At 46.0% G+C, this 25,331-nt stretch overlaps 1 protein-coding gene across 2 annotated transcripts in view; it reads left to right on the top strand.

The window, feature by feature from the left end:
* Positions 1-25,331, top strand: part of LOC134349800 (oxidation resistance protein 1-like) — a 568,100-nt gene that overhangs the window by 395,278 nt on the left and 147,491 nt on the right. For both annotated transcript variants that reach the window (XM_063054685.1, XM_063054693.1), the window contains exon 7: positions 24,869-25,021. In XM_063054685.1, coding sequence (XP_062910755.1) covers positions 24,869-25,021 — 153 coding nt within the window. The remainder of the gene's footprint in view (positions 1-24,868; positions 25,022-25,331) is intronic.

Raw genomic sequence — 25,331 nt, forward strand, 5'->3', positions numbered from 1 at the left:
ATGTGTAGTTCTTCGGCAAGTGGGAGGAAACCCATATAGCCACATGCAAACTCCACATGGCACTGAAGGTCAGGATTGTACCAGATGGGTTACCAATGATGTGAGGCAGCTCCGTGACTACCCACTTGCACCATGTCCAGGTATGCTGCGTGCAGGAATGCATTGCCTAATTTTTTGGCAAATTGCAGATTGAACTGTACATTGTTCAGATATCAGCATATCCCCCTTTTCTGACATAATGGAAGAAAGGTCATTGATAAGTAGTTGAAGATGGGAACATTGCTCTGGAAACTCCTGCAGTGATACTGTGTGGTTGAGAAGACTGACCTCCAGCAGACAGAAATATCTGACTTTGTGTGAGGTGTAGGGTTGCCAACTGTCCCTTATTAGCCGGGACATCCCATATATTGGGCTAAATTGGTTTGTCCCATACGGGACCACCCTTGTCCCATATTTCCCCCACTAAGGTAGAGCGTTCCTATGAAACCATTCATAAGCCAAAATGGCATGAAGCAAAGAAGCAATTACCATTAATTTATATGGGGAAAATTTTTGAACGTTCCCAGACCCAAAAAATACCCTACCAAATCATACCAAATAACACATAAAACCTAAAATAACACTAACATATATTAAAAGCAGAATCGGGAAGATTAAGCCAAAACTGACTTGTAGGAAAAAAATCGGCACGTACACGCATGCACACACTGTTGCTTGCGCAAGTATTCATGGTCATGGTAGTCTTTCTCGGGGTATACACAAGTGACTGCTACTTTGTCCCTTATTTGGGAGTGAGAAAGTTGGCAACCCTAGTGAGGTGTGACTCCAATCACAGGGCTCCCTCCACCCCCCCCCCCCCGAATTGATTCCCGTTATCCATTTCACCAGGCCTGTTGGATATCACGTTCATTCAGTTGCAGCCTCACTGTCAAAGACTGCCTTCCTCGCCTGATACATAGAATTCAGCTCCTTGGTACTTATCTGAAGCAAGGCTCTGAAGTCTGAATCTAAGGGAGCACATTGTGTTTTGGCAGCAGGCCTCAACAGTTTATTGATACGAACTTGGACTGAAGAGCTGTATTTGAGAGATGAGGTAAGAGTGACAGCCATTGAGGCTACGTTAGTGAGTGAGGTATCTAAGTGCTGCTTTATGCCACGTAGCACAGAAACTCATTCATGTTGACCAGCTTGCATACTGAGCTTATCCCACTCGCCTGTATCACTCCAAATCTTTCCTGTCCATGAACCTGTCCAAATATCTTTTTAATGTTGCAATTGTATCTGCCTCTACCAGTTCCTCTGACAGCTCTTTCCATATACTCTACCATGTGGAAAATCTTGCCCTCTTGTCTCGTTTTAATCTTCCCCCTCTCACCTTACACTTACCTTACACCAGTGGCCTTCTGTATTGGATTCCTCTTTCGTGAGGTGCCTTTCCACCTTATATATTCTGCTTGTGATTCTATAAACCTGTCGGGTCACCCCTCAGCCACCCTTGCTCCAGAGAAAGAAGTACCAACTTATCTACTCTCTCCTTAAATCTCGAGCCCTCCATAATCCAACAACATTCTTGTGAATATTTTTCTGCATTCCTCCCAGTTTAATAATATTCTTAGTACAGTTAGGCACACAGAACGGCACACAATATGGTGTTGCCAGTGTATTGTACGGCTGTAATATGGTGTCCCAGCTGTGAAACTCAGTGCCATTTCTGATGGAGCGTGAAGCCAGCCTGTCAAACTGTATCAGCACTTTTGGGGTACTATATGCCAGGGGTTCCCAACCTTTTTTGCACTGCGGACCAGTTTAATATTGACAATATTCTTGCCGACCGGGGGGGGGGGGGGGGCGGGGTGGATGTTCAAGTAGGGTTAAACTCACCTCAACATGTCTTTTACAGTTAGGGTTGCCAACTTTCTCACTCCCAAATAAGGGACAAAAGTAGCAGTCACATCCTGGGACACTTTACCCCTGGAAAGACCACCATGACCATAAAGCCTTGCACGGGCAACAGTGTGCGATTCCCCCCGCGCCCCCCCCCCCCACAAATCAGTCTTGCCTTCATCTTCTGGACTATACTGTACATACAGTACATTATTTCTACTTTATATAGACTGTGTATTTTTCATATCATTCCTGCTTTTACTGTATGTTAGTGTTATTTATTTTCGGTTTTATGTGTTATTTGGTATGATATGTTAGGTTATTTTTTGGGTCTGGGAATGCTCAAAATTTTTTCCCATATAAATTAATGGTAATTGCTTCTTGGCTTCACACCATTTCAGCACGAAGGGTTTCACAGGAATGCTGTACATTAGCGGGGGAAATAGGGGACAAGGGTGGTCCCGTATGGGACAAACCAATTTAGTCCAATATACGGGATGTCCCAGCTAATATGGGACAGTTGGCAACCCTATGTTCAAGTTCAACAGTGGGTGACAGGGAATGAGGAAAGGTGTAGCTGACTGATAATCGTTTCCTCATGCCCGGTTGTACATGCTCTGCGGCCCGGTGGCTGGGAACTGCTGCTACATGCCAATCATTATGTCTTTCTTCCTGCTGTAGCTTCTCAAAGTGCATCACTTCACACTTCTCTGAATTCAATGTTCCAAACTTGCCAGAAAAAGAAAACGTAAGTAAAGCTGATAATCGGGAGCGGTTTAGAATCAACCAAGGATAAACAATAAATCAATAAAGAAAGGGAAAGTGAATATACGAGCAAAAAACCATTATAAAAAGCAAGCTGCAAGAACTTCTGTAGGAGCCGTTGGGTATCCCCTCCAGACAGGGAAGGAATGGAAAATGCAGAAAGGCCATGGGAAATAAAGAATTTCACAGAGCAAGGCACAAAAGCAATAGAAATAGAAATACTCAATTCCAGTAAAAATGAGGAAATATAAGAAAGAAATACGAGCAAAGAAAATGTAAAGTTAATGAGTTACAGGACATGCTGATCTGCATTCTAGAGTTTTGAAACAGCATCCACATACCTATGGGCATGGTGATTATCGCTGCTAAAAATCTATAGATTCTGACATGTTTGTCTTAGACTGTAAATAGTTTGAGAAAGCAGGAAGAAGAAAAACGCAGAACTGCTGACCTGTTCAGTTGTTTATAAAGTGCTGCACGCTATGACAAAGGATATGACATCAAGCCAGTTAGAAAATAAAAGACTGAATAGAGTCAACACAGATTTATGAAAGGGAAATCATGGTTCTCCTACCTGGGCAAACTGCCATTCTAAAAGCAGAATAGATAAAACCAACAATTATGCTGCAGGCATACAACAAGACCCCCTTGAAACCACCCGACAGGCATGTTCTGAAAGCGAGGCCATGGGAATATTCAGGGTTCAAGTTTATTTATCACGTGTACATCAAAACATACAGTGAAATACAGCCTTTGTGTTAACAACCAACACACCCAAGGATGTGTTGGGGGCAGCCTGCAAGTGTTACTACGTTTCAGCATCAACGTGACATGCCCACGGTGTTTGGCTGATCTGTGCGGAACTGAAGAAGCAACAAAACAACAGCAAAAGCAAGCCCTATTCCTCCCTCTCACCCACTCACATATACAGTCCTCTAACCCCAAGATATTCTGCATTCTTTGGCCTCCAGCCTCCACCTGACAAAGGTTTGGACTCGGATATGCAGACGTCAGGCCTTCGACTACCCTAGCAGACTCGCAAAGATTTGCAGACCTGGGGCTCTAGCCCATAGCCCTGACTTGCGAATCGACCCTCGGGCCTCAGTCCTTGGCATCAACCACAGGACTTGCTGATCACTGAACATTAGGTCTTAAACTCTGGTCTCACCGATTCACAAACCCTGAGGGCCATGGGACCTTGTTCCTCCTGCTCGCACAGAACTCCAACTTTGGAACTTGTCGACAATTTGCTAATCCTAGGGAGCTACCAGGCTACGTCCATGCTGGTGCGTCCACCAAACATAATAGAGAGGTCTGTTATAGATTTCATTGGAGCATACCTGGCAAATGTCATACTTGTTCCACTAACTATACAATACTGCAGATGGCGCACTAGTTATATTTTCAGGACATTAACTTAGGCTTGAGCTAAACAATCCTAAGAAATTAGTATAGACCCCACCATGGCAGTTGTGGAGGTTAAATTCAGCTAACAGGAATGTAAGAAATAGGATTAGGTCTCCTGTTGTATCTCAGATATATGTAGTATTTATTCCCTCAGTCTGGGCTCCTAGATCCAGCAAAAAATATGATTTCAGATCAGTTTTTTCAGATTTATAAAACTGCCATTGTCTGCTAACAATCTTATCTCCAATAATTATTCTCTTTGCCCCTGGTTGAAAGTAAAGAACAGGTAGTATTCACCAATTTCATTTCAAGGCATTTCACTGAGATCTTGTTGTTTCTCTCCATGTTTTGTGGTGCATCAGGAGGCAACCTTTGCCATTTCCTTATCATTTGTCTGTTTTTCATGGGGGTGAATTGCTAGCTCAACGTTCAACCCAGCACAAATGGAAAGCGTGCAAAGAGCCGGCTGGATTCCACCACTCAGCTCAAAGTCCGGTGTTGATGCCACTACACCACCGGCCAGCTTGTAGAGAACTTAATACATTTGAAGTGCAGAACAATTCTTCTTTCTGTACTTCTGACCAGTAAAATATAAGATCTTTGAAAAAGGATTTAGTGTTTTTCCAGTGTATATGATGCATAAACTTTTCTCAGACTTCCAGCTGAGTCCAGGTATCAATTTTAACCGCAAACACGAGGAAATCTGCAGATGCTGGAAATTCAAGCAACACACACCAAATGCTGGTGGAACGCAGAAGGCCAGGCAGCATCTATAGGAAGAGGTACAGTTGACGTTTCGGGGTCTTGGCCCAAAACGTCGATGGTACCTCTTCCTATAGATGCTGCCTGGCCTGCTGCGTTCACCAGCATTTTGTGTGTGTTGCATCAATTTTAACCGATGTTTTGATAACAAACTTTGCCATCTTCATCAGGGATGATGCCTAGGCCTGTCTGGCCCAGTGGTATTTATACCCCTGTCGTCCATCCCTCCTGATTGGTGAGTCTTCAACCAATCAGGTTTTCCGCTGTCCCACCTTGTTCAAAATCATATTCCAGTTCTTAGTTAGACTGAGACCTTTGTCCTTCTTGAAATTCTTATTCTCTAGTCTTATTTCAATGGCTTCCTTCAGCAGGTGGTCTCAAAAATCTTGGCACAACACAGTCATTTTGTGCCTTTGAGGTCAATCCTGTGGTCATACTGTATGCATTGTTCTGCTACTGTCGATTTCTCGGGTGACCCAAACGGATGCACATCCAATGCTCCTTGATGCGGGTTTCCACAGTGCGCCCCATCTGGCCGATATACAAAATAAGACTAGAGTATAAGATCTTTTCCTGAAGCTTCTCTGGGTTATGCAACAGAGGCAGATCATTATAGAATGTAAGTTCTTAGCTGCCTCACTGAAACATGTAACTTGCCTAGAAATCCAATGTACTGGTCCATCGTGTGTTCCCTTAATCAAATCGCACATCTCTGTGAACATCCACATGTTATCCTACTTGCCGTTGGGATCGGGCTACGGAGTTTAGCTTTTGTATATTTGTCAAGCAGAACTTTTGACACCATGTGTCAGTATCTTTCCTCATTCACTCACAAAAACTACTGGAGCTTAAACAAGTTATTTGAACTAACAATGAAAGGGCAGCATTTATTTGATTTTAAGCAAATTTTAAATAAATTGAAAGCTCAGGTTAAATGTGTTATGCAATTTTAGTACAGGATGTATTCATTGAGTTGGGAGTGGCTAATAATTATGACAGGAAATAGAGCTGTATATCAAAGGTTCATATCCCAATGAGTCGATAGCATTAACAGCAAATAAAAGGATAAGCATTGTAGAAAGCAGCATTACTCTCCTATCACATACTTAAAAGTTCAAAATAAATTTTATTATCAAAGTACGTATATGCCACCATATACAACCCAGAGATTCATTTTCCTCTGGGCATAGTCAGCAAGTCGACAGAATAGTAATTATCAAAGTTGCTGGTGAACGCAGCAGACCTCCTCCTAGAGATGCTGCCTGGCCTGCTGCGTTCACCAGCAACTTTGATGTGTGTTGCTTGAATTTCCAGCATCTGCAGAATTCCTGTTGTTTGTGAGAATAGTAATTATAGCAGGATCAATGAAAGATCACTCAGAATGCAGAAGACAACTTGCTGTGCAAATGCAAATGGAAGTAACAGCAAAAAATAACGAGAACATGAGATAATGAGATAAAAATTCCTTAAAGTGAGATCATTAATTGTGGGAACATCTCAATGGATGAGCAAGTGAGTGTAGTTATCCCCTTTGTTCAAGAGCCTGAACCTGAACCTGGTGTTGCATGTCCTGAGGCTCTTGTACCTTCTACCTGATGGCAGCAGCGAGAAGAGAGCGTGGCCTGGGTGGTGGGGATCTTTGATGATGGATAAATGCATTTCACGTAGATGTGCTAAGGTTGGGAGCGCTTCAGCTGTGATGTGCTGGGTGGAATCCACTGCCTTTTGTCGGGTTTGCAGCTCCTTTCCAGATGCAGATAGGAAATTCCCGAAATATTCTATGATAAACCTTCATGCAATGCTTACAGAGAACGATTATGCTCTTGGTATAATGCTTAAAATCATACCAATCCAATATGACCTGTCAATTATTTGGATGAGACAATTGCCCTATTGAGAGAGGTTAAACTGTTTGGATCTGTATCTTTTGGAATTTAAAAGACGAAGGGGTGATCTTATTGAAACATTTAGGATCCAAAGTGGGCAAAACAGGGGAGCTGTCTGTGAAGCAACACACATAAAAATTGCTGGTGAACGCAGCAGGCCAGGCAGCATCTATAGGAAGAGGTACAGTCGACGTTTCAGGCCGAGCCCCTTCGTCAGGACGAACTGAAAGAAGAGATAGTAAGAGATTTGAAAGGGGGAGGGGGAGATCCGAAATGATAGGAGAAGACAGGAGGGGGAGGGATGGAGCTAAGAGCTGGAAAGTTGATTGGCAAAAGGGATATGAGAGGATCATGGGACGGGAGGTCTAGGGAGAAAGAAAGGGGGAGGGGGAAGCCCAGAGGATGGGCAAGGAGTATAATGAGAGGGACAGAGGGAGAAAAAGGAGAGAGAGTGAAAAAATTAATAATAATTAATCAATAAATAACGGATGGGGTACAAAGGGGAGGTGGGGCATTAACGGAAGTTAGAGAAGTCAATGTTCATGCCATCAGGTTGGAGGCTACCCAGACGGAATATAAGGTGTTGTTCCTCCAACCTGAGTGTGGCTTCATCTTGACAGTAGAGGAGGCCGTGGATAGACATATCAGAATGGGAGTGGGACGTGGAATTAAAATGTATGGCCGCTGGGAGATCCTGCTTTCTCTGGTGGACAGAGCGTAGGTGTTCAGCGAAATGGTCTCCGAGCCTGCGTCAGGTCTACCAATATATAGAAGGCCACATCGGGAGCACCGGACGCAGTATATCACCCCAGCCGACTCACAGGTGAAGTGTCGCCTCACCTGGAAGGACTTTCTGGGGCCCTGAACGGTAGTGAGGGAGGAAGTGTAAGGGCATGTGTAGCACTTGTTCCGCTTACAAGAATAAGTGCCGGGAGGGAGATCGGTCAGAAGGGATGGGGGGACGAATGGCCAAGGGAGTCGCGTAGGGAGCAATCCCTGTGGAAAGCAGAAAGGCGGGGGGAGGGAAAGATGTGCTTAGTGGTGGGATCCTGTTGGAGGTGGTGGAAGTTACGGAGAATTATATGTTGGACCCGGAGGCTAGTGTGGTGGTAGGTGAAGACAAGGGGAACCCTATTCCTGGTGGGGTGGCGGGAGGATGGGGTGAGAGCAGATGTGCATGAAATGGGAGAGATGCGTTTGAGAGCAGAGTTGATGGTGGGAGGAAGGGAAGCCCCTTTCTTTAAAAATGGAGGACATCTCCTTCATACTGGAATGAAAAGCCTCATCCTGAGAGCAGATGCGGTGGAGACGGAGGAATTGCAAGAAGGGGATGGCATTTTTGCAAGAGACAGAGTGGGAAGAGGAATAGTCCAGGTAGCTGTGAGAGTCCGTAGGCTTATGGTAGACATCAGTAGATAAGCTGTCTCCAGAGATAGAAAGATCAAGAAAGGGGAGGGAGGTTTCGGAAATGGACCAGGTAAACTTGAGGGCAGGGTGAAAGTTGGAGGCAAAGTTAATGAAGTCAACGAGCTCAGCATGCGTGCAGGAAGCAGTGCCAATGCAGTCGTCAATGTAGCGAAGGAAAAGTGGGGGACAGATACCAGTATAGGCTTGGAACATGGATTGTTCCACAAAGCCAACAAAAAGGCAGGCATAGCTGGGACCCATACGGGTGCCCATGGCTGCACCTTTAGTTTGGAGGAAGTAGGAGAAGCCAAAGGAGAAATTATTAAGAGTAAGGACAAATTCCGCTAGACGGAGCAGAGTGGTGGTAGAGGGGAAATGGTTAGGTCTGGAATCCAAAAAGAAGCGGAGAGGTTTGAGACCTTCCTGGTGGGGGATGGAAGTATATAGGGACTGGACATCCATGGTGAAAATAAAGTGGTGGGGGGCAGGGAACTTAACATCATCAAAAAATTTCAGAGCGTGAGAAATATCACGAACATAGGTAGGAAGGGATTGAACAAGCGGGGATAAAACAGTGTTGAAGTATGCAGAAATGAGTTCGGTGGGGCAGGAGCAAGCTGAGACAATGGGTCTACCAGGACAGACAGTCTTGTGAATCTTGGGTTGGAGGTAGAAACGGGAAGTGTGGGGTGTGGGAACTATAAGGTTGGTAGTAGTGGATGGGAGATCCCCTGATCGGATAAAGTTGGTGATGGTGTGGGAGACAATGGCCTGGTGCTCCCTAGTGGGGTCATGATCAAGGGGTAAATAAGAGGAGGTATCCACGAGTTGACGCTGTGCCTTGGCAAGGTAGAGGTCAGTACGCCAGACTATAACAGCACCCCCCTTATCGGCGGGTTTAATAGTAAGGTTAGGATTAGTGCGGAGGGAGTGCAGAGCAGAGCGTTCGAAAGGAGTGAGGTTGGAATGGGAACAAGGTGCGGTGAAGTCGAGACAGTTGATGTCCTTTCGGCAGTTAGCAATAAAGAGATCCAGAGCAGGCAGAAGACCAGAGCGGGGTGTCCATGAAGAGGAGGAGGGTTGAAGACAGGAGAAGCGGTCATCAGTGGGGGTGGGAGAGTCCTTGCCGAAGAAGTAGGCTTGAAGATGGAGCCAGCGGAAGAAGAGTTTAGCGTCATGGCGAACGTGGAACTCGCTGAGGTGCTGTCTGTCAAGATTTTTTCACTAGAGGGACAATCTTCAATGGGAGGGCATAGTTTCAAGACAAAGGGATCAAAGCTTGGGTAAGTAAAAATTTGTTCTAGTGTATTTCTAGAATTCTGTGCCCCATAGAGAGTTGGAGGCTAGCTGAAATGAAGTACAGGTGGCCCCCGTTTTTCTAATGTTTGCTTTACGACACCTCGCTGTTAAGAAAGACCTACATTACTTACCTGTTTTCGCTAACAGAAGGTGTTTTCACTGTTATGAAAACAGGCAGCGCGTGCCCGAGCAGCCAAGCTCCTTCCCCGGAACTGCATTCTAGCCGGCATTGCTTAAACAGGTGCTTTATCTTGATTTATTTGGTGCATCCGTTAGCAAGATAGTTCTAAGGTATTGGAAAAGCCTAAAAGAGCTCGTAAGGGTGTTACACTTAGCGTAAAACTAGACATAATTAAGCGTTTCGATCATGGCGAATGAAGTAAGGATATTGTCCGCGCGTTGAACTTGGCTGCATCCACCATTTGCACTACTTATACGCAGAGAGAAAGAATTTTGAAAGCTGCCGATGTTACTGTTGGTTCTGCTCGTAGCAAAGTGGTCTCTCAGTCGGCATCCAATGATGGATAAAATGGAAAGTCTATTGCTTGAGTGGATTGATGGGTGTACAAAGCGTGGTGTTCCGTTAAGTTTTTTTATACTTAAGGAGAAATCAGTCAGTTTTTAATAAGCTGAAACAGAAAGCACTGGACGATGGTGATGAAAGTGGAATTTAAAGGTAGTCATGGGTGGTTTGATCGGTTTCTGAGGCGAGGGCAGCTTCATAGTTTAAGCAGTGGTCTCCAACCTCCGGTCCGCGGACTGATACATTACCGCAAAGAATGCAGCGGTAGCCAGGACACACCCAGCACATCTTTAAGAAAAAAGCCGAAATAAACAAGCTAATTAATTAGGTGCCGCCCAGCATGTAAATATCGGCCCAGATCAGAGGCAATTGCCAATTGCGTCAGGTGGTTATTCGTATAAGCAAGTGTTGAACTGTGACGAAACTGCAATTTATTGGAATCTTCTCGATTCCAGTAAGTGAACTTACACTGTACAAACGTTATTTCTACTTTATATAGGCTGTCTATTTTTGTGTGTTATTTGATATGATTTGGCATCTTCATAGCTTAAAGGTTACTGGAGAGAGTGTTTCTGCCGAGAGCACTTGCGTCGTGTTTTTGCCGAGAGCGCTTCAGCGAGATTTTCGATGCGCTAGACCGTGCTGCAGAAAAGTATTTCTACTTTATATAGTCTGTGTATTTATCATATCATTCCTGCTTTTACTACATGTTACTGTTATTTCAGGTTTTATATGTTATTTGGCATGATTTTGTAGGTTATTTTTTGGGTTTGGGAATGCTCAAAAATTTTTCCCATATTAATAAATGGCAATTGCTTATTCACTTTACAACATTCCGGTTTAAGAACTGTTTCATAGGAACGCTCTACCTTTGGATAGCGGGGGAAACCTGTAGTTAAAGTAGAGGAATTTGAAAGATTGGAATATTCAAGTTTATTGGATTTGAGGGGTTCTTGGTCATGATCTTATTGAATGGTGGGGCAGTTTAAAGGGCCAGATAGTCTCCCTTCTTCAAACTACATGCGTTCTTGTGGTTTGAAATCAGCTGACTCCAGTCGTGGTCCAGAAGAGAAACTGTTTCGCTTTTCAACAGAATACAGGTCAACCTTCACTAATCCGGCACCATTGGGACCTGAGGAGTACCAGATTAGTGAAAATGCCCAATTACAGAAAGATCACATTAAGCATAATCAATGCCAGATTATCGAAGGAACCAGATTACAGATAGTTGGATTAGTGAAGGTCAACCTGTACTAGATTAAAAAAATGCATTGCACTTTGTAACATGTCTCATGGTAAAATGTTACCTGATGTTTTGAGACACAAATTCTAATAAAGGTGATAAAAGAGAAGGATTAAATTGTAAAGAGTAATTAGATCAAGGCCTGAAGAGTGAATTAATGGTATTTGAAATGGGCCCTCTGCTGTCGATCTGTCCTAACTGCATTGATTTATTTGATAAGTTTCTCAATTTGTTTTTGAATCTTGTGACTAAGATAATAAGCAGGAATTTATAGAACAATATATTTCATCAGTAAAAAGGCCCACTTTTGGTCTGGGTCAACCATGGTTGTTGTGTCCTGACTACGTGTTGATACACAAGCCAGGGCAGTACAATATGGAGAGCAAGCTGTTTCCCATGTGGCAGGCTCCCCCTCTCCACGCAGATGATAAATCCTAGGAAAGGCAGATACAGATACAGTTTGGCACCGGTGGTGCGCAGGAGTTGCCAGTCAGTGTTGAACTTAATGTAGGACTGTCTCTCGGGACTCCAGCTCCAGATTTTTTCTCAGGGTTTACTCCTGAAGCCTTCCCCGTGAGTGGGTGTAGCCCCAAGGCAGCGGAGGTTTGAGATCAGAGTTTCCTTTCTCCTCGGTGAACTGTCAACCATGGCTGATGATCCCCATCTGCCCAGAGTAATGGGTTTTTAGGCAGCAGTAACCCACCTTTGCCCCTTTTGCTGTCAGTAGAAATGGTGCAGCTGGACTTAGTAACTGTGTCACATGTGCAGGCCAGGAGCTGGTCATGATGGTCAGAGGCTCTTTGAATTTCACCCTATTGAGAGCATTTTATAGATAGTGGGAGTTCATTCCCCGAAGCCCCCAGCTATGACAGCTGTAAGGAAACTTCATTGCGCATTATCAAAATTTAAAGTAAATTTATTGTCAAAATATATTGTGTCAACAGTACAACCCTGAGATTAATCTTCTTGTGGGCATACTCAAATCCATAATAGAATAATAACCATAATAGAATCCATGATAGACCTCACCAGCTTGGGCGTTCAACCAGTGTAGAAAAGACACAAACTGTGCAACTGCAAAAAGAAAGAAATGATAAGCTAATAAATACCACAAACATGAGATGAAGTGTACTTGAAAGTGAGTCTATAGGCCCATGGGAACGTTTCAATTATGGAGTGAAATTGAGTGAAGTTATCCCCTTTGGTTGAGGGGTAATAACTGTTCCTGAACCTGGTGGTTGTGAGTCCTGAAGCTGCTGTACCTTCCGCCTGATGGCAGCTGCGAGAAGAGAGCATGTCCCTGGTGATGGATGCTGTTTTCCTGCGACAGCATTTCATGTAGATGTGCTTGATGGTGGAGAGGGCTTTACCCAAGATGGACTGGGCCGTGCCCCCCACTACTTTTTGTACCTTTTCTGTTCAAGAGTATTGGTGTTTCCATACCAGGCTGTGATGCAGCCAGTCGGTATACATCACACATCGAAGTTTGTCAGAGTTTTAGATGTCACGCCGAATCTTCACTAACCCCTAAGGAAGTAAAGGTGCTGCCATATTTTGTTCATAATTGCACTTATGTGTTGGGCAGATACAGATGTATTCCTTCGAAAGAATAACACTGAACAATTTAAAGTTGCTGACCCTCTCCACCTCTGATCCTCTGATGAGGATTGGCTCATGGCCTCTGGTTTCCCTGAAGTAAATAGTCAGCTCCTTGGTCTTGCTGACATTGAGTAAGGTGTTGTTGTTATGGCACCATTTAGCCAGATCTTCAGTCTCCCTCCTATATACTGATTCATTACCATCTTTGATTCGGCCTACGATAGTGGTGTCATCAGCAAAATTAAATGTGGCATTGGAGCTGTGCTTACCCTCACAGTCATTAGTTTAAACCAGCGGTCCCCAACCACCGGGCCGCAAAGCATGCGCTACCAGGCCACGAGGAAGCTATGTGATTTGGCGATATGAGTCAGCTGCACCTTTCCTCATTCCCTGTCACGCCCTGTTGAGCTTGAACGCATGCGAGGTCATTACTCGTGCGTCATCCGTTTCAGCGTGGGAAGGAGATCAACTCCTCGAGCTTGCAAATGATGGCGGGCTGGAAAGTATGTTTTACATAACATCTCTGCCGGCATTCTGGATCAAAGTCAAGGCTAAAAATCCTGAGATAGCCATGAAAGCACTGAAAACGTTGTTTCTATTTCCAACATATCTCTGCAATGAATGCAACGAAAACTAAACTGTGGAATAGGCTGTACATAAGGAACCCCGTTCGAGTATCGCTGTCTCCCATCACCCTTCGGTAGAACCGTGTTGTTGCATGAAAACAAGCCCAGGGCTCCCAATGATTCAGCGATATTGGTGTGTTGCAATGATTTTATACGTTCATACAGGAAAAACGTGCTACGTGTTTAATATCCAAACGTTACTTAAAATGTTATGATGCTATTGACTTATATAACCATATTGTGGCGACCCACTTTCTGGCACACACGAACCGGCTCACAACAGCGCGCGCAGGCAGAGGGCCGGCCCCAAAAAGGGCGCCAGGCCATCTTCACCAGCAGGGGGAAAATCCCGCGCGCAGAAAGGGTCTGGGAATATGCATTCCCCACAGTAGTCCCGCCCAGGGAGGGCGGGAACGGGAAGGCTTTAAAGCGGGCCGCGAAGTTTGAATAAATCTCTTTCATCGCAACTCTAACTCACCGACTCCGTGTGGTTATTCTAGCGCTGTGTGTAGCACATTGCTACAATTGGTGACCCCGACGGCCCAAACGATATTTGGACCAGAGATGACCGACGCTGCATCTGTTCACGCAGTTTCGTTAAAACTGCCAAGCTTCTGGACACTGCGACCCCATTTATGGTTTGAACAAGCAGAAGCACAATTCCACATTCGGCAGATAACCTCGGAGTCCACTCGCTACTACTACGTGCTGAGCTCACTCGACCAGGAGACTGCTGCACAAGTTGAGGAGTTTATACAGTCGCCCCCGGAGGACGGCAAATACACAGCATTCAAAGCCCTGCTCATAAGGACTTTCGGACTCTCACGGCACGAACGAGCACGCCGCTTAATGCACCTGGATGGTTTGGGAGACAGGCCGCCGTCAGCATTAATGAACGAGATGCTGGCCCTGGCTGAAGGACACAAACCCTGCCTCATGTTTGAGCAGGCGTTCCTAGAGCAACTGCCCGAGGACGTATGCCTGCTGCTGTCCGACGCAGATTTCAGCAACCTCCGGGAGGTGGCGGCCCGAGCAGATGTGCTGTGGAATGCCAGGAAAGAGAGAGGGGCATCCGTCGCACAGATCACCAAGCTGCGTGCCCAACAACAGACCAGACCAGGCCCGGCAGCAGAGCCTACAAAACCCGGTGATGGGAGTGAGGAGCCCAACGAACAATAGTGTTTCTACCACCAGCGGTGGGGCACAGAGGCCCGCCGCTGCAGACCGCCCTGCAAATTCCCAGGAAACGCCAGGGCCAGCCGCCGCTGATGGCTACGGCGGCTGGCCATCAGGACAGCCTCCTGTACGTCTGTGACAAGCAGTCGGGACGCCGCTTTTTGGTCGACACCGGAGCGGAGATCAGCGTCTTACCTCCAACGAGTTACGACACCCGCAACAGAGAACCGGGACCCACCCTGAGGGCCGCTAATGGCAGCACAATACGATCCTACCCGCACGGTGCGGCTACAGTTCAGCTCCAGCCGGTTCACGTGGGACTTCACACTGGCCGCCGTGGCCCAACCACTGCTGGGGGCAGATTTTCTACGAGCCCACAGCCTGCTGGTCGACTTGCAAGGGAAGCGATTAGTCCACGCCAAGACTTTTCAAACGTTCTCCCTGGGTGAAGCACAGTTGCCAGCCCCACACCTGGACTCCATCACGCTGTCTGACGATGAATTCACCAGGGTCCTGGCGGATTTCCCATCAGTACTGACACCGCAGTTCACGGCAGCCATGCCCAGACACGGAGTACAGCACCACATCCCGACCCAGGGACCACCCCTCCACGCCCGTGCTCGAAGGCTTCCCCCGGACAAGCTCCGACTGGCGAAGGAGGAGTTCAAGAAGATGGAGGAATTAGGAATCATACGACGGTCCGACAGCCCATGGGCCTCCCCCCTTCACATGGTGCCCAAGGCAACGGGGGGCTGGAGACCATGCCATGACTACCGCAGACTGAACGAGGCTACAACGCCAGACCGCTACCCTGTGCCGCACATTCAAGACTTCGCAGCAAACCTACATGGCGCAAGGATCTTTTCCAAGGTAGACCTCGTCCGGGGATACCATCAAATCCCTGTACATCCGGACGACATCCCCAAAACAGCACTTATCACCCCGTTCGGACTTTTCGAATTCCTCCGAATGCCGTTTGGTCTAAAGAATGCCGCACAGACTTTCCAGGGGCTAATGGACGCGGTGGGACGTGACCTGGACTTTGCATTCATCTACTTGGACGACATCCTCATAGCCAGCAGTAGTCGGCAGGAGCATCTGTCCCACCTCCACCAGCTCTACTCCCACCTGAGTGAATTCGGCCGTACAATCAATCCAGCCAAATGCCAGTTCGGACTCGACACCATCGACTTCCTGGGCCACAGGATTACTAAAGACGGGGCAACCCCGCTGCCCGCCAAGGTAGACGCGGTCCGCCACTTCCCTCAACCCAACACAATCAAAGGCTTACAGGAATTCGTGGGTATGGTGAATTTCTACCAACGTTTCCTCCCCTCAGCAGCCCAAACCATGCGCCCCTTGTTCACTCTAATGTCGGGTAAGGGCAAGGACATTACCTGGAACGAAGAGGCCGCAACCGCTTTCGTTAAAACCAAAGAAGCCTTGGCAAACGCCGCGATGCTAGTGCACCCCAGAACGGACGTTCCTACTGCCCTCACGGTGGACGCATCCAACACAGCAGTCGGTGGAGTGCTGGAACAACTCATCGAGGGTCGCTGGCAACCCCTGGCGTTCTTCAGCAAACACCTACAACCACCCGAACTCAAATACAGTGCTTTCGACCGGGAGCTATTGGCACTATACCTGGCAATCCGGCATTTCAGGTACTTCTTAGAAGGTAGGCCCTTCACCGCGTTCACAGACCACAAACCGCTTACCTTTGCGTTCACTAAGGTGTCCGACCCCTGGTCGTCCCGCCAGCAGCGACATCTGTCCTACATCTCCGAGTACACGATGGACATCCGGCATGTCTCGGGAAAGGACAACGTTTTGGCGGACGCACTTTCCAGACCTACCATACAGGCCCTGTCCCAGGGGGTGGACTATGCAGCGCTGGCAGAGGCACAGCAGGCAGACGCTGAGATCCCCAGTTACAGGACTGCAGTCTCCGGTTTGCAGCTCCAGGACCTCCCCGTAGTCCCAGGTGAGAGGACCCTACTATGTGACGTAGCTACTGGCCAACCCCGCCCCGTCGTCCCAGCAGCCTGGCGCCGGCGGGTGTTCGAATCCATTCACAACTTAGCGCACCCCTCCATCAGGACAACTGTCCGGCTGGTCTCCAACAGGTTCGTGTGGCATGGACTGCGTAAACAGGTCAATGAATGGGCCAAAACGTGCATGCAGTGCCAAACGGCCAAGGTGCGGCGGCACACCAAGGCTCCACCGCAGCGGTTCGAACCCACCCGCCGGAGGTTTGACCACATCCATGTGGATATCGTGGGGCCCCTGCCAGTGTCACGAGGAGCGCGGTACCTCCTAACTATGATAGACCGGTTCACCAGATGGCCAGAGGCAGTCCCGCTCAGCGACACCACCTCCGAATCCTGCGCCCGAGCACTGATCGTAACCTGGGTAGCACGCTTTGGGGTACCGGCCCACATTACCTCTGACAGGGGCACCCAGTTCACCTCCAGCCTGTGGTTGGCTATGGCCAGACTTTTAGGATCACAGCTACACCACACAACTGCCTACCACCCACAGTCGAACGGACTAGTGGAGCGCTTCCACCGTCACCTGAAATCGGCTCTCATGGCCGGCCTGGAGGGGCCTAACTGGGTGGATGAGCTTCCCTGGGTCCTGCTCGGAATCCGCACGGCGCCCAAGGAGGATCTGCACACCTCGTCGGCCGAGTTGGTGTACGGCGCGCCCCTGGTCATCCCAGGAGAGTTCATACCAGCCCCAAGGGGGCAAGAGGAAGAACCCACAGCAGTCCTGGACAGACTACGGGAGAGGCTTGGTAACCTGGCCCCCATACCCACTTCACAGCACGGACAGAGCCCGACCTGCGTACCCAAAGACCTGCAGAACTGTAAGTTTCTTTTTGTACGACAGGGCGGACACCGGGCACCGCTACAGCGGCCCTACGAGGGGCCGTTTAAGGTGATCAGGAACAACGGGTCCACGTTCGTGCTGGACATTGGGGGGAGAGAGGAGGTTTTCACGGTGGACCGACTCAAACCGGCCCATGTGGACTTGGCGCAACCGGTCCAGGCTCAGGCACCGCGGCGCAGGGGCAGACCTCCCAAACAGACGCCGATCCAGACTGTGGACATTGGGGGAGGTATCGCCGGTTCTGGGGGGGTGTTATGTGGCGACCCACTTTCTGGCACACACGAACCGGCTCACAACAGCGCGCGCAGGCAGAGGGCCGGCCCCAAAAAGGGCGCCAGGCCATCTTCACCAGCAGGGGGAAAATCCCGTGCGCAGAAAGGGTCTGGGAATATGCATTCCCCACAGTAGTCCCGCCCAGGGAGGGCGGGAACGGGAAGGCTTTAAAGCCGGCCGCGAAGTTTGAATAAATATCTTTCATCGCAACTCTAACTCACCGACTCCATGTGGTTATTCTAGCGCTGTGTGTAGCACATTGCTACAATATAACAATTACAGCACGGAAACAGGCCATCTGTGCCCTTCTAGTCCGTGCTGAACGCTACTCTCACCTAGTCCCACCGACCTGCATTCAGCCCATAACCCTCCATTCCTTTCCTGTCCATATATCTGTCCAATTTTTCTCTGAATGATAATATCGAACCTGCCTCTTCCACTTCTACTGGAAGTTCGTTCAACACTTACTTCAAGCTCCCCTGATAATTGACATCACTATATTCATGCGAGGAAAATATACGCTGTGTGTTTAATATTAAATTCGTTAAATAAACCCTTTTAGAAATGAAACTGAGTGTATTAGACACTTATCACCGATATTCCAGTCGTGATTAATACCCTCCCTCCGGAACAGAATCACCAAAAACAATTTGTAGGAAGAATCGTACACGCTTGCCAAAGCACGCATGCGCACTGGTGCCCGCGCAAGGCTTCATGGTCATTGTAGTCTTTCTCGGGGTAAACCCAGCGTATTTGACTGCTACTCTTGTCTGTTGGCAACCCTACCGCCAGCCCCCCAGTCGGCCGGTCCGCAAGAATATTGTCGATATGAAACCAGTCTGCAGTGCGAAAAAAGTTGGAGACCCCTGGTGTAAACCAAGTAGACCAGGGGTCTAAACACACAGCCGTGTGGTGCACCTATACTAACGGACACCGTAGAGGAGATGTTGCCAATCCAAACTGACTGTGGTCTTCAAGTGAGGAAATTAAGGATCCAATTGCAGAAGGAAGTATTGAGGCCAAGGTGTAGAAGCTTCATTGTATTTATTTGATAATCATGACTTTTGTGTGTGCAGCATAATTTAAAACATTTTATTCAAACATTTTGTACAATGATGTATAATCAAGACACAAATACACTTATAGCTTGGGACATAGCATTTAGGGGCAAGGACTATCTGTGAATGCAGAAGGAACATTGTTGTAACATGTTAAAAAAGAGGATGTGCTTGTTAAGATCAACAGCTTTTGAAGAACATTAGGGTTGATAAGTCCCTTGAGCCAGATAAGGTATAACTCAGGTTACTACGAGAAGTGAGAAAAAAGATTTCTGTGCCTTTGGTGAAGATCTTTGCATTTTCACCGGTCTCAGGAGTAGTTCCAGAATATTGGACAGTGGGAAATGTTTTTCCTTAGCTGAAGAAAGGTAATGTGGATAATCCTGGGGATTTTAAGCAAGTGAGTCTTCCATCAGAGGTGGGCAAACTATAAGGGTGGATTCTTAGAGACAGAACTAAAGAGCATATGGAGAAGGACATCAGTATGTCTTTGTAAGGGGCAGGTTGTGATTCATGATACCTGGTTGAATTCTTTGAAGAAGTGACAAAACAAATTGAGGAAGGTTGAGCAATGATGTGGTGTATCTGGTTAGTAAGGCATTTGATGAGGCTCATACAGAAAGTCAAGAGGCATGGGATCCAGGGAAACTTGGCTGCAAGGATTCTGAATCAGCTTGCCTGTAGAAGACAGAGGGTCGTGGAAGATGGAGCTATTCTGCCTGGAGGTTGGTGACCAGTGGTGTCCCACAGGGATTCGTTCTGTGACCCTGCTGTTTGTGATTTTTATAAATGACTTGGATGAGGAAGTGAAAGGTTGGGTTAGTAAGTTTGCAAATGACATGAAGCTTTGAGTTGTGCATGAGGTAGATGGTTGTTAGATTGATAGGATGCAGAGCTTGGCTGAGAAATGGCTGATAGACTTCAATCTGAAGAAGTGTGAAGCAATTCATTTTGGAAGTTCGAATTTGAAGGCAGAATACAGGGCTGATGGAAGGGTTCTAGCAGTGTGGGGATACAGAGAAATTGAGGTCTATGCCCATAGGTTCCCTCAAAGTTGCCACACAAGTTGACAGGCTGGTTAAGAAGTTGCGTGGTGTGTTGGCCTTCATTACTTGGGGACTGAGTTCCAGAGCTGTGAGGTAATGTTGCAGCTCAGTAAAACACTGGTTAGACCACAGGGTAAATTCTGTTCTGTTCTGGTCACCTCATTATAGGAAGGATGTCGAAGCTTTAGAGATGGTGGGGTGGAGATTTACCAGCATGCTGCCTGGATTGGAGAGCAGGTCTCCTAACAAAAATCGAGCAAGCTAGGTTTATTGTCTTTGGAGCAAAGAAGCAGAGTGATGACTTGGTAGAAGTGTATAAGGTGATAAGAGACGTTGATAGAGTGGACAGCCAGCTCCTCTTTCTCAGGGTGCAAGTGGCTAATACGTTAGGACATAATTTGAATGTGATTGGAGGGAAGTTTAGGGGGATGTTAGAGCTAGAGTTTTTATACAAAGAGTGTAGACCATGCTGTAAGAGGTGGTGGTAGTAGAAGCAGGTACATAAGGGACATTTAAAATACTCTTAGACACATGTATGAAAGAAAAATAGAGGGCTATAAGGAAAGGAAGTGTTAGATTGATCTTGGAGTAGGTTAAAAGGTAGATACAACATTGTGGGTTGAGGGTCCAGGACTGTGATATACTGTTCTCTACTTATGAGAAACAACTCCCACTTCAGTGCTACAGGAATAGCAAAGTGGCCATTGCACAATATAGGCAACAAACTGGACTGGCTAATCAGACCCCAACATGAAGTAGGCAATGACCTTGGTTAGGGGGAGGGATGAGAGGGGTGCTGCAGAGTGGTAGAGTAGTTGAATTCAACAGAAACTTCCTCTAGCCAAAGTTACAAATTCCATCCCTCCTGGGTATACTCACAGCTTGGAAATGTATACTGTGAAGTCCATGTGCAAGAATTCAAAACGTCAACATCTGCCTTTGCATCTCTGTGCTGTGGATTGAGATGATATTGAATTGCTATGCTCAGTTGCTTGCTATATATTCTTAGAAATTAGAGTAGCTTAAACTGTAGCACGACTTTCGTTGTCTTCCATTCCACTCAGACCTGCTCAGAGTCCAAAGAATTATGGTAAGTTAACACAAACACCTCTAGTACAACTTCCACTCTGGCTTGCATACCATCATACCTGTAGTCCCAGTAGCTGGCTAAGCAGGACCTCTTTAGTGACAGCGATTGTATCGAGGAACTCATCTTCCATATCATCTGTAACATCTCTCTTTGGCATGTTAGATGTGCCCTCCTCTATGAAGAGCAAAACAAAATAGTTGGCAAGGCCTTGGCCATTTCCACTGTTATGAACTGTAATGTTTTAGAAACAAACCAGCAGCAAGAGATTTCACACTGAGTCAGGTTTTAATGTTAAAACCACTATCTTTATTAGTATCTACTTATAAAATAGTAACTCAACCAAGAGAAATGAAAGTTGACAGTGTTTCATGTATATATGTGTGTAAATATAACTCCCGAACTATTGAGCTTGGGGGAACAAGGCTTAAAGTCTTGAAATTGTAAAGTAGAAAAGTTCAGTAATCCACGAAATAAATGATGAGAATGATATTTGTAATCCACATTGTAATGGAGAGAGAAGGTAAGTACGAATTATTCCTCAAGTTCCACATCAAGTAAAACGAGTTAACAGTTGTCATAGATCTTGTCCATCCTGACGTTCCAAATCCACATACGAATTATCACCGAAAGTGACCTGTCACAGGAATATTGTCTTCCACTGGTTACCACACAACATACCCAGGCAAGGGCTACACAGGTGGTCCCACAAGATATCCCCAAAATCCACTCTTATGCATTATACAAAGTGACAGTCACACATTCATTGTGCACCGTCTGCTGATGTTTAACCCAATCTTTTGGGCTTGAAAGAGTTCCAAACCATCACAGTGACTTGCCGAAGTCCCGACAGCTGGTCTCTCTCTCTCTCTCTCTACTACGACTGGAAGTGTCTCCCTCTCTGTCTGTGTAAAAATCTGAAGCAAACTCCTTCAGCCTGTGACTGACGTCATAGTCCCGCCTCACTCAGGCACTTAAAGCAACAGTCTGCAGTAAACGAAACCTGTGGGTTTGTAACACCACGTTGCCCAAAATTAATTCCACCTTCCCATATACCAAGGGACCTAGATTCTCTTTAGCCACCTTTTTCCACTTCATATAATTGTAGAAGTTGTTACTATTGGTTTTCATAAGTATTTTATGCTAGTTTAGATTCATAACCTATCTTCTCTTATTGCTTGCAAAGTGGTTCTTTTTTTTCAAAGTTTTCCAAACCTTTCATTTTCACACTGTGAAGAATCTCTTTGAAAGTCTTCCACTGTTCCTCAGCTGTTTTATCATATAGCCTATGTTCCCAGTCTATGCTAGTAACTCCTCCTTCATCCCACTATAGTCTCCCTTGTTTAGGCATAATACACTGGTTTTAGATCAAATTATTGCACTCTCCATTTATATGAGAAATTCAGTCATACTGTGATCACTCTTTTCAAAAGGATCCCCAACTACAGGATCATTGATTTTAACTGCTTCTTTGTACAGGGCAAGATTTAAGAAAACATTTTCCTGCGCAGGTTTAGTAACATGCTGTTCAGGAAAGCTACCATGGATACCTTATATGAAGTTCTTAAGACTGGCTTAACAGGCTGTGTTTGCTCAATCTCTGCAAACCAAAGTCCCTCAGGATAACTCCTGTTCTGTGCTTACATGCATCGGATATTTCTTAGTTTATTGTCTGTGCCACTATAATGTTACAGGTATGTCCTACTAGTACTTTTTTCCCCTTTAGTATTCCTAATTTCTATCCAGATGTATTCAGCATTCTGCTCCGTAGATCTTACCTCATTTCTCATGATCGCCTCATTCTCATCCTTAATTAAGAGCACTGCCCCATCTCCCTTACCTTCAACGTTCAAAATAAATTTATTATCAAAGTATGTATACTTCATACAACCCTGAGATTTATCTCCTTACAGGCAGCCACAAAACAAAGAAACCCAATAGAACCCATTAAAAAAAATAACACTGCGCAGAAAGAAAAAAAACAACTCGCGCAAACAATAAAAGTAGGCAAATAACATTCGGAACTGATGTAAGGGGTTTCTTCCTTTATGTTACTGCTAAGGCTAATAAAAATGGCTTCTTTGTTATGTTAGAATAAAATGGCTTCTTTGTTATGTTAACTGCTGAGAAAGTGCCTCTCTTGCAGCTTGTTTGGGTTATAATTACTGATAAAGAAAATTATATTCATTTGCTAACCAATTGGGATAGATTTTATTCTCTCTGGTGTGTCTGTAAGCTATTATTTTCGCGGGCTTTGGGGGAGAAAGCGCGATGGGGACAGAGAGAAGAGACGCGATGCTGTAAGCTGGGTGACGAACGGACCCCGAGCGGGAGTCCGAGGCCCAGGGTTTTCGGGAGGAGAACCGAAGAGGAAGATGTGCTGGATGCGCTCTGGTTGACCACCGTGGTTGGTCCTAGGTGGCAGGTCGAGGGGGTTGGAGGAGATCGCATGGTGGAAAGAAGACCCCGCTCATTGAGCTCCAATGGTTGTGCACAAAGTGGTTGAACTCTGAGATCATGGCGACTGACCCCTGCAGCCATGGAAGACGTAGGCAGCGTGTGTGTGGATTATAGGACTCTGAACAGACGCACTGACATTGACCAGAATACGGTCCTGAGGGCCGAAGGCGCGATGGTTTGTTTGAGTGGTGTGATATGGTTTAATGTGCTGGATCTGAGGAGTGGATGTTGCCAGATCCCAATGAGTGAGGCCGGCAAGGAGGAGACCGGCGTTATAGGTCCCCTAGGATTCTGATTCTAGTGGTTGAACTCTGATAAGTTTGGCGCCTTTTACTTTCCTTTTATATTTTATCTCTATTAATTACATAGTTCCAGTAAGATCTATAAATTGTATTCTGTAAATCACATATGCTGTACTGTCTGTCATTTGGCGTGGTGGGGTAAATCACACAGCATCTACACAAACTCGATTACTGAGTTTGGAGGGGCCGAAGGCTGCTCCCCCTAGACGGAAGCGAGCTGAGCGAGCCTGAGGCTTACCGGGGGCGGGGGGTGGGGAGGCTACACTGAAGTTTGTGGAAGTGAGTCCACAGTGAGATACAGTGAGCTGAAAGTCCGACATGAAGCCTAGATTCACAGCAGCCGATTCAGGAGTCCATTAGTTACAGGCGGCAGCCGCAGTTCAGCGCAGAGACGAGTGAACCTCACAGAGCAGCGAGCTGAACCAGCTCATCCCTCATCTCTGGCCCCGACCTGCTTATCCTTGCATATTGTCTCAAATTGGATTTTATTTAATCACTTCTGTATTATTCCTGATAACGTGCAATTTTTAGTGTTCTTGAGAAACTGTAAATTGGATTCAGAATTTCAATAATTTAACATTAACTCAAGTCATTTAATGAGGCAAAATAATAAATGGCAATTTTGAAAACAAAGCATTTTTTTTAGTTATTTGTTTCATTTCTGTATGCAAGTTGCTTTGATACAGAACTAAAGGATAATCAGTCTTTTTCCTCCTGGTTATGTTGCCTGACACGTTTCAGAAATTTTATTCCATGAATATAATAGGTAAAAATTGCATGTCATCTGAAATTTCTGTAAATTTTTCCCAATCCCCCTTTTTTAATTACTGCTCCTTGCCCTCTGCCTCCCACTCTCCCACTTACCCCGTCTCCTGCTCTCCCTCTTGTCTCTATACTGCCTTCATCTTGCCTGCCTTTGACTCAGTCGTCACCCCTCATTTTCTGTTCTGTCTGTGTTCATTTTTTTACAAGCAAGGAGATAAAGCCAATGTTAGTCATGTTGAGCAAGTAAAATAGATATATAATTGAAAAGTTACAGCTTTATAATTAGATACTGTCTATTTAACTTTCCATTTTTGGCTCTCTGTCTTCATTCTAATTAGTGAAAGTTTGTATTTGTATATTATATCTGTCAGGATTATTCGTTAGTCAATTGAATTTACTTGTTTTCAGGATGTGGAAAATGTTCAACATAAAGATTCAACTGTTTCACCAACTCACAGCGGTATCCGGCCTGCAAGGGTGGTATCCTCCACTTCCGAGGAAGAGGAAGCTTTTACAGAGAAGTTTCTTAAAATTACATGCAGATACGTAACTTATGACAAGGTAACTATGAACTTTTAACTTCTTTATATTACGCCTTTTCACACTGTCTAAGTCAAATAAACTGTGCGTACCAGGTATAATTTTCTTCAGTGTTATTACTGGTGGATTTGGAGGAGAAAAGTGTGACTCCTGACTCTTCCTTCTGTCTGCTCCATTAATGCTGATTAATATGTAAATATGCGTGAGTACAATTTAGACAAGGCCTAATTGTAATGGAATAACACTGTTGACCATCCTTGCCGTTAAGCAGCTAACAGTTGGCCCAGCACCTTTTGTCTGGCCTGTGTATTCAGAGATTGCTCGGTTTAGC

The sequence above is a fragment of the Mobula hypostoma genome, chromosome 1 (assembly GCF_963921235.1).
Source record: "Mobula hypostoma chromosome 1, sMobHyp1.1, whole genome shotgun sequence".
NCBI lineage: Eukaryota > Metazoa > Chordata > Chondrichthyes > Myliobatiformes > Myliobatidae > Mobula > Mobula hypostoma.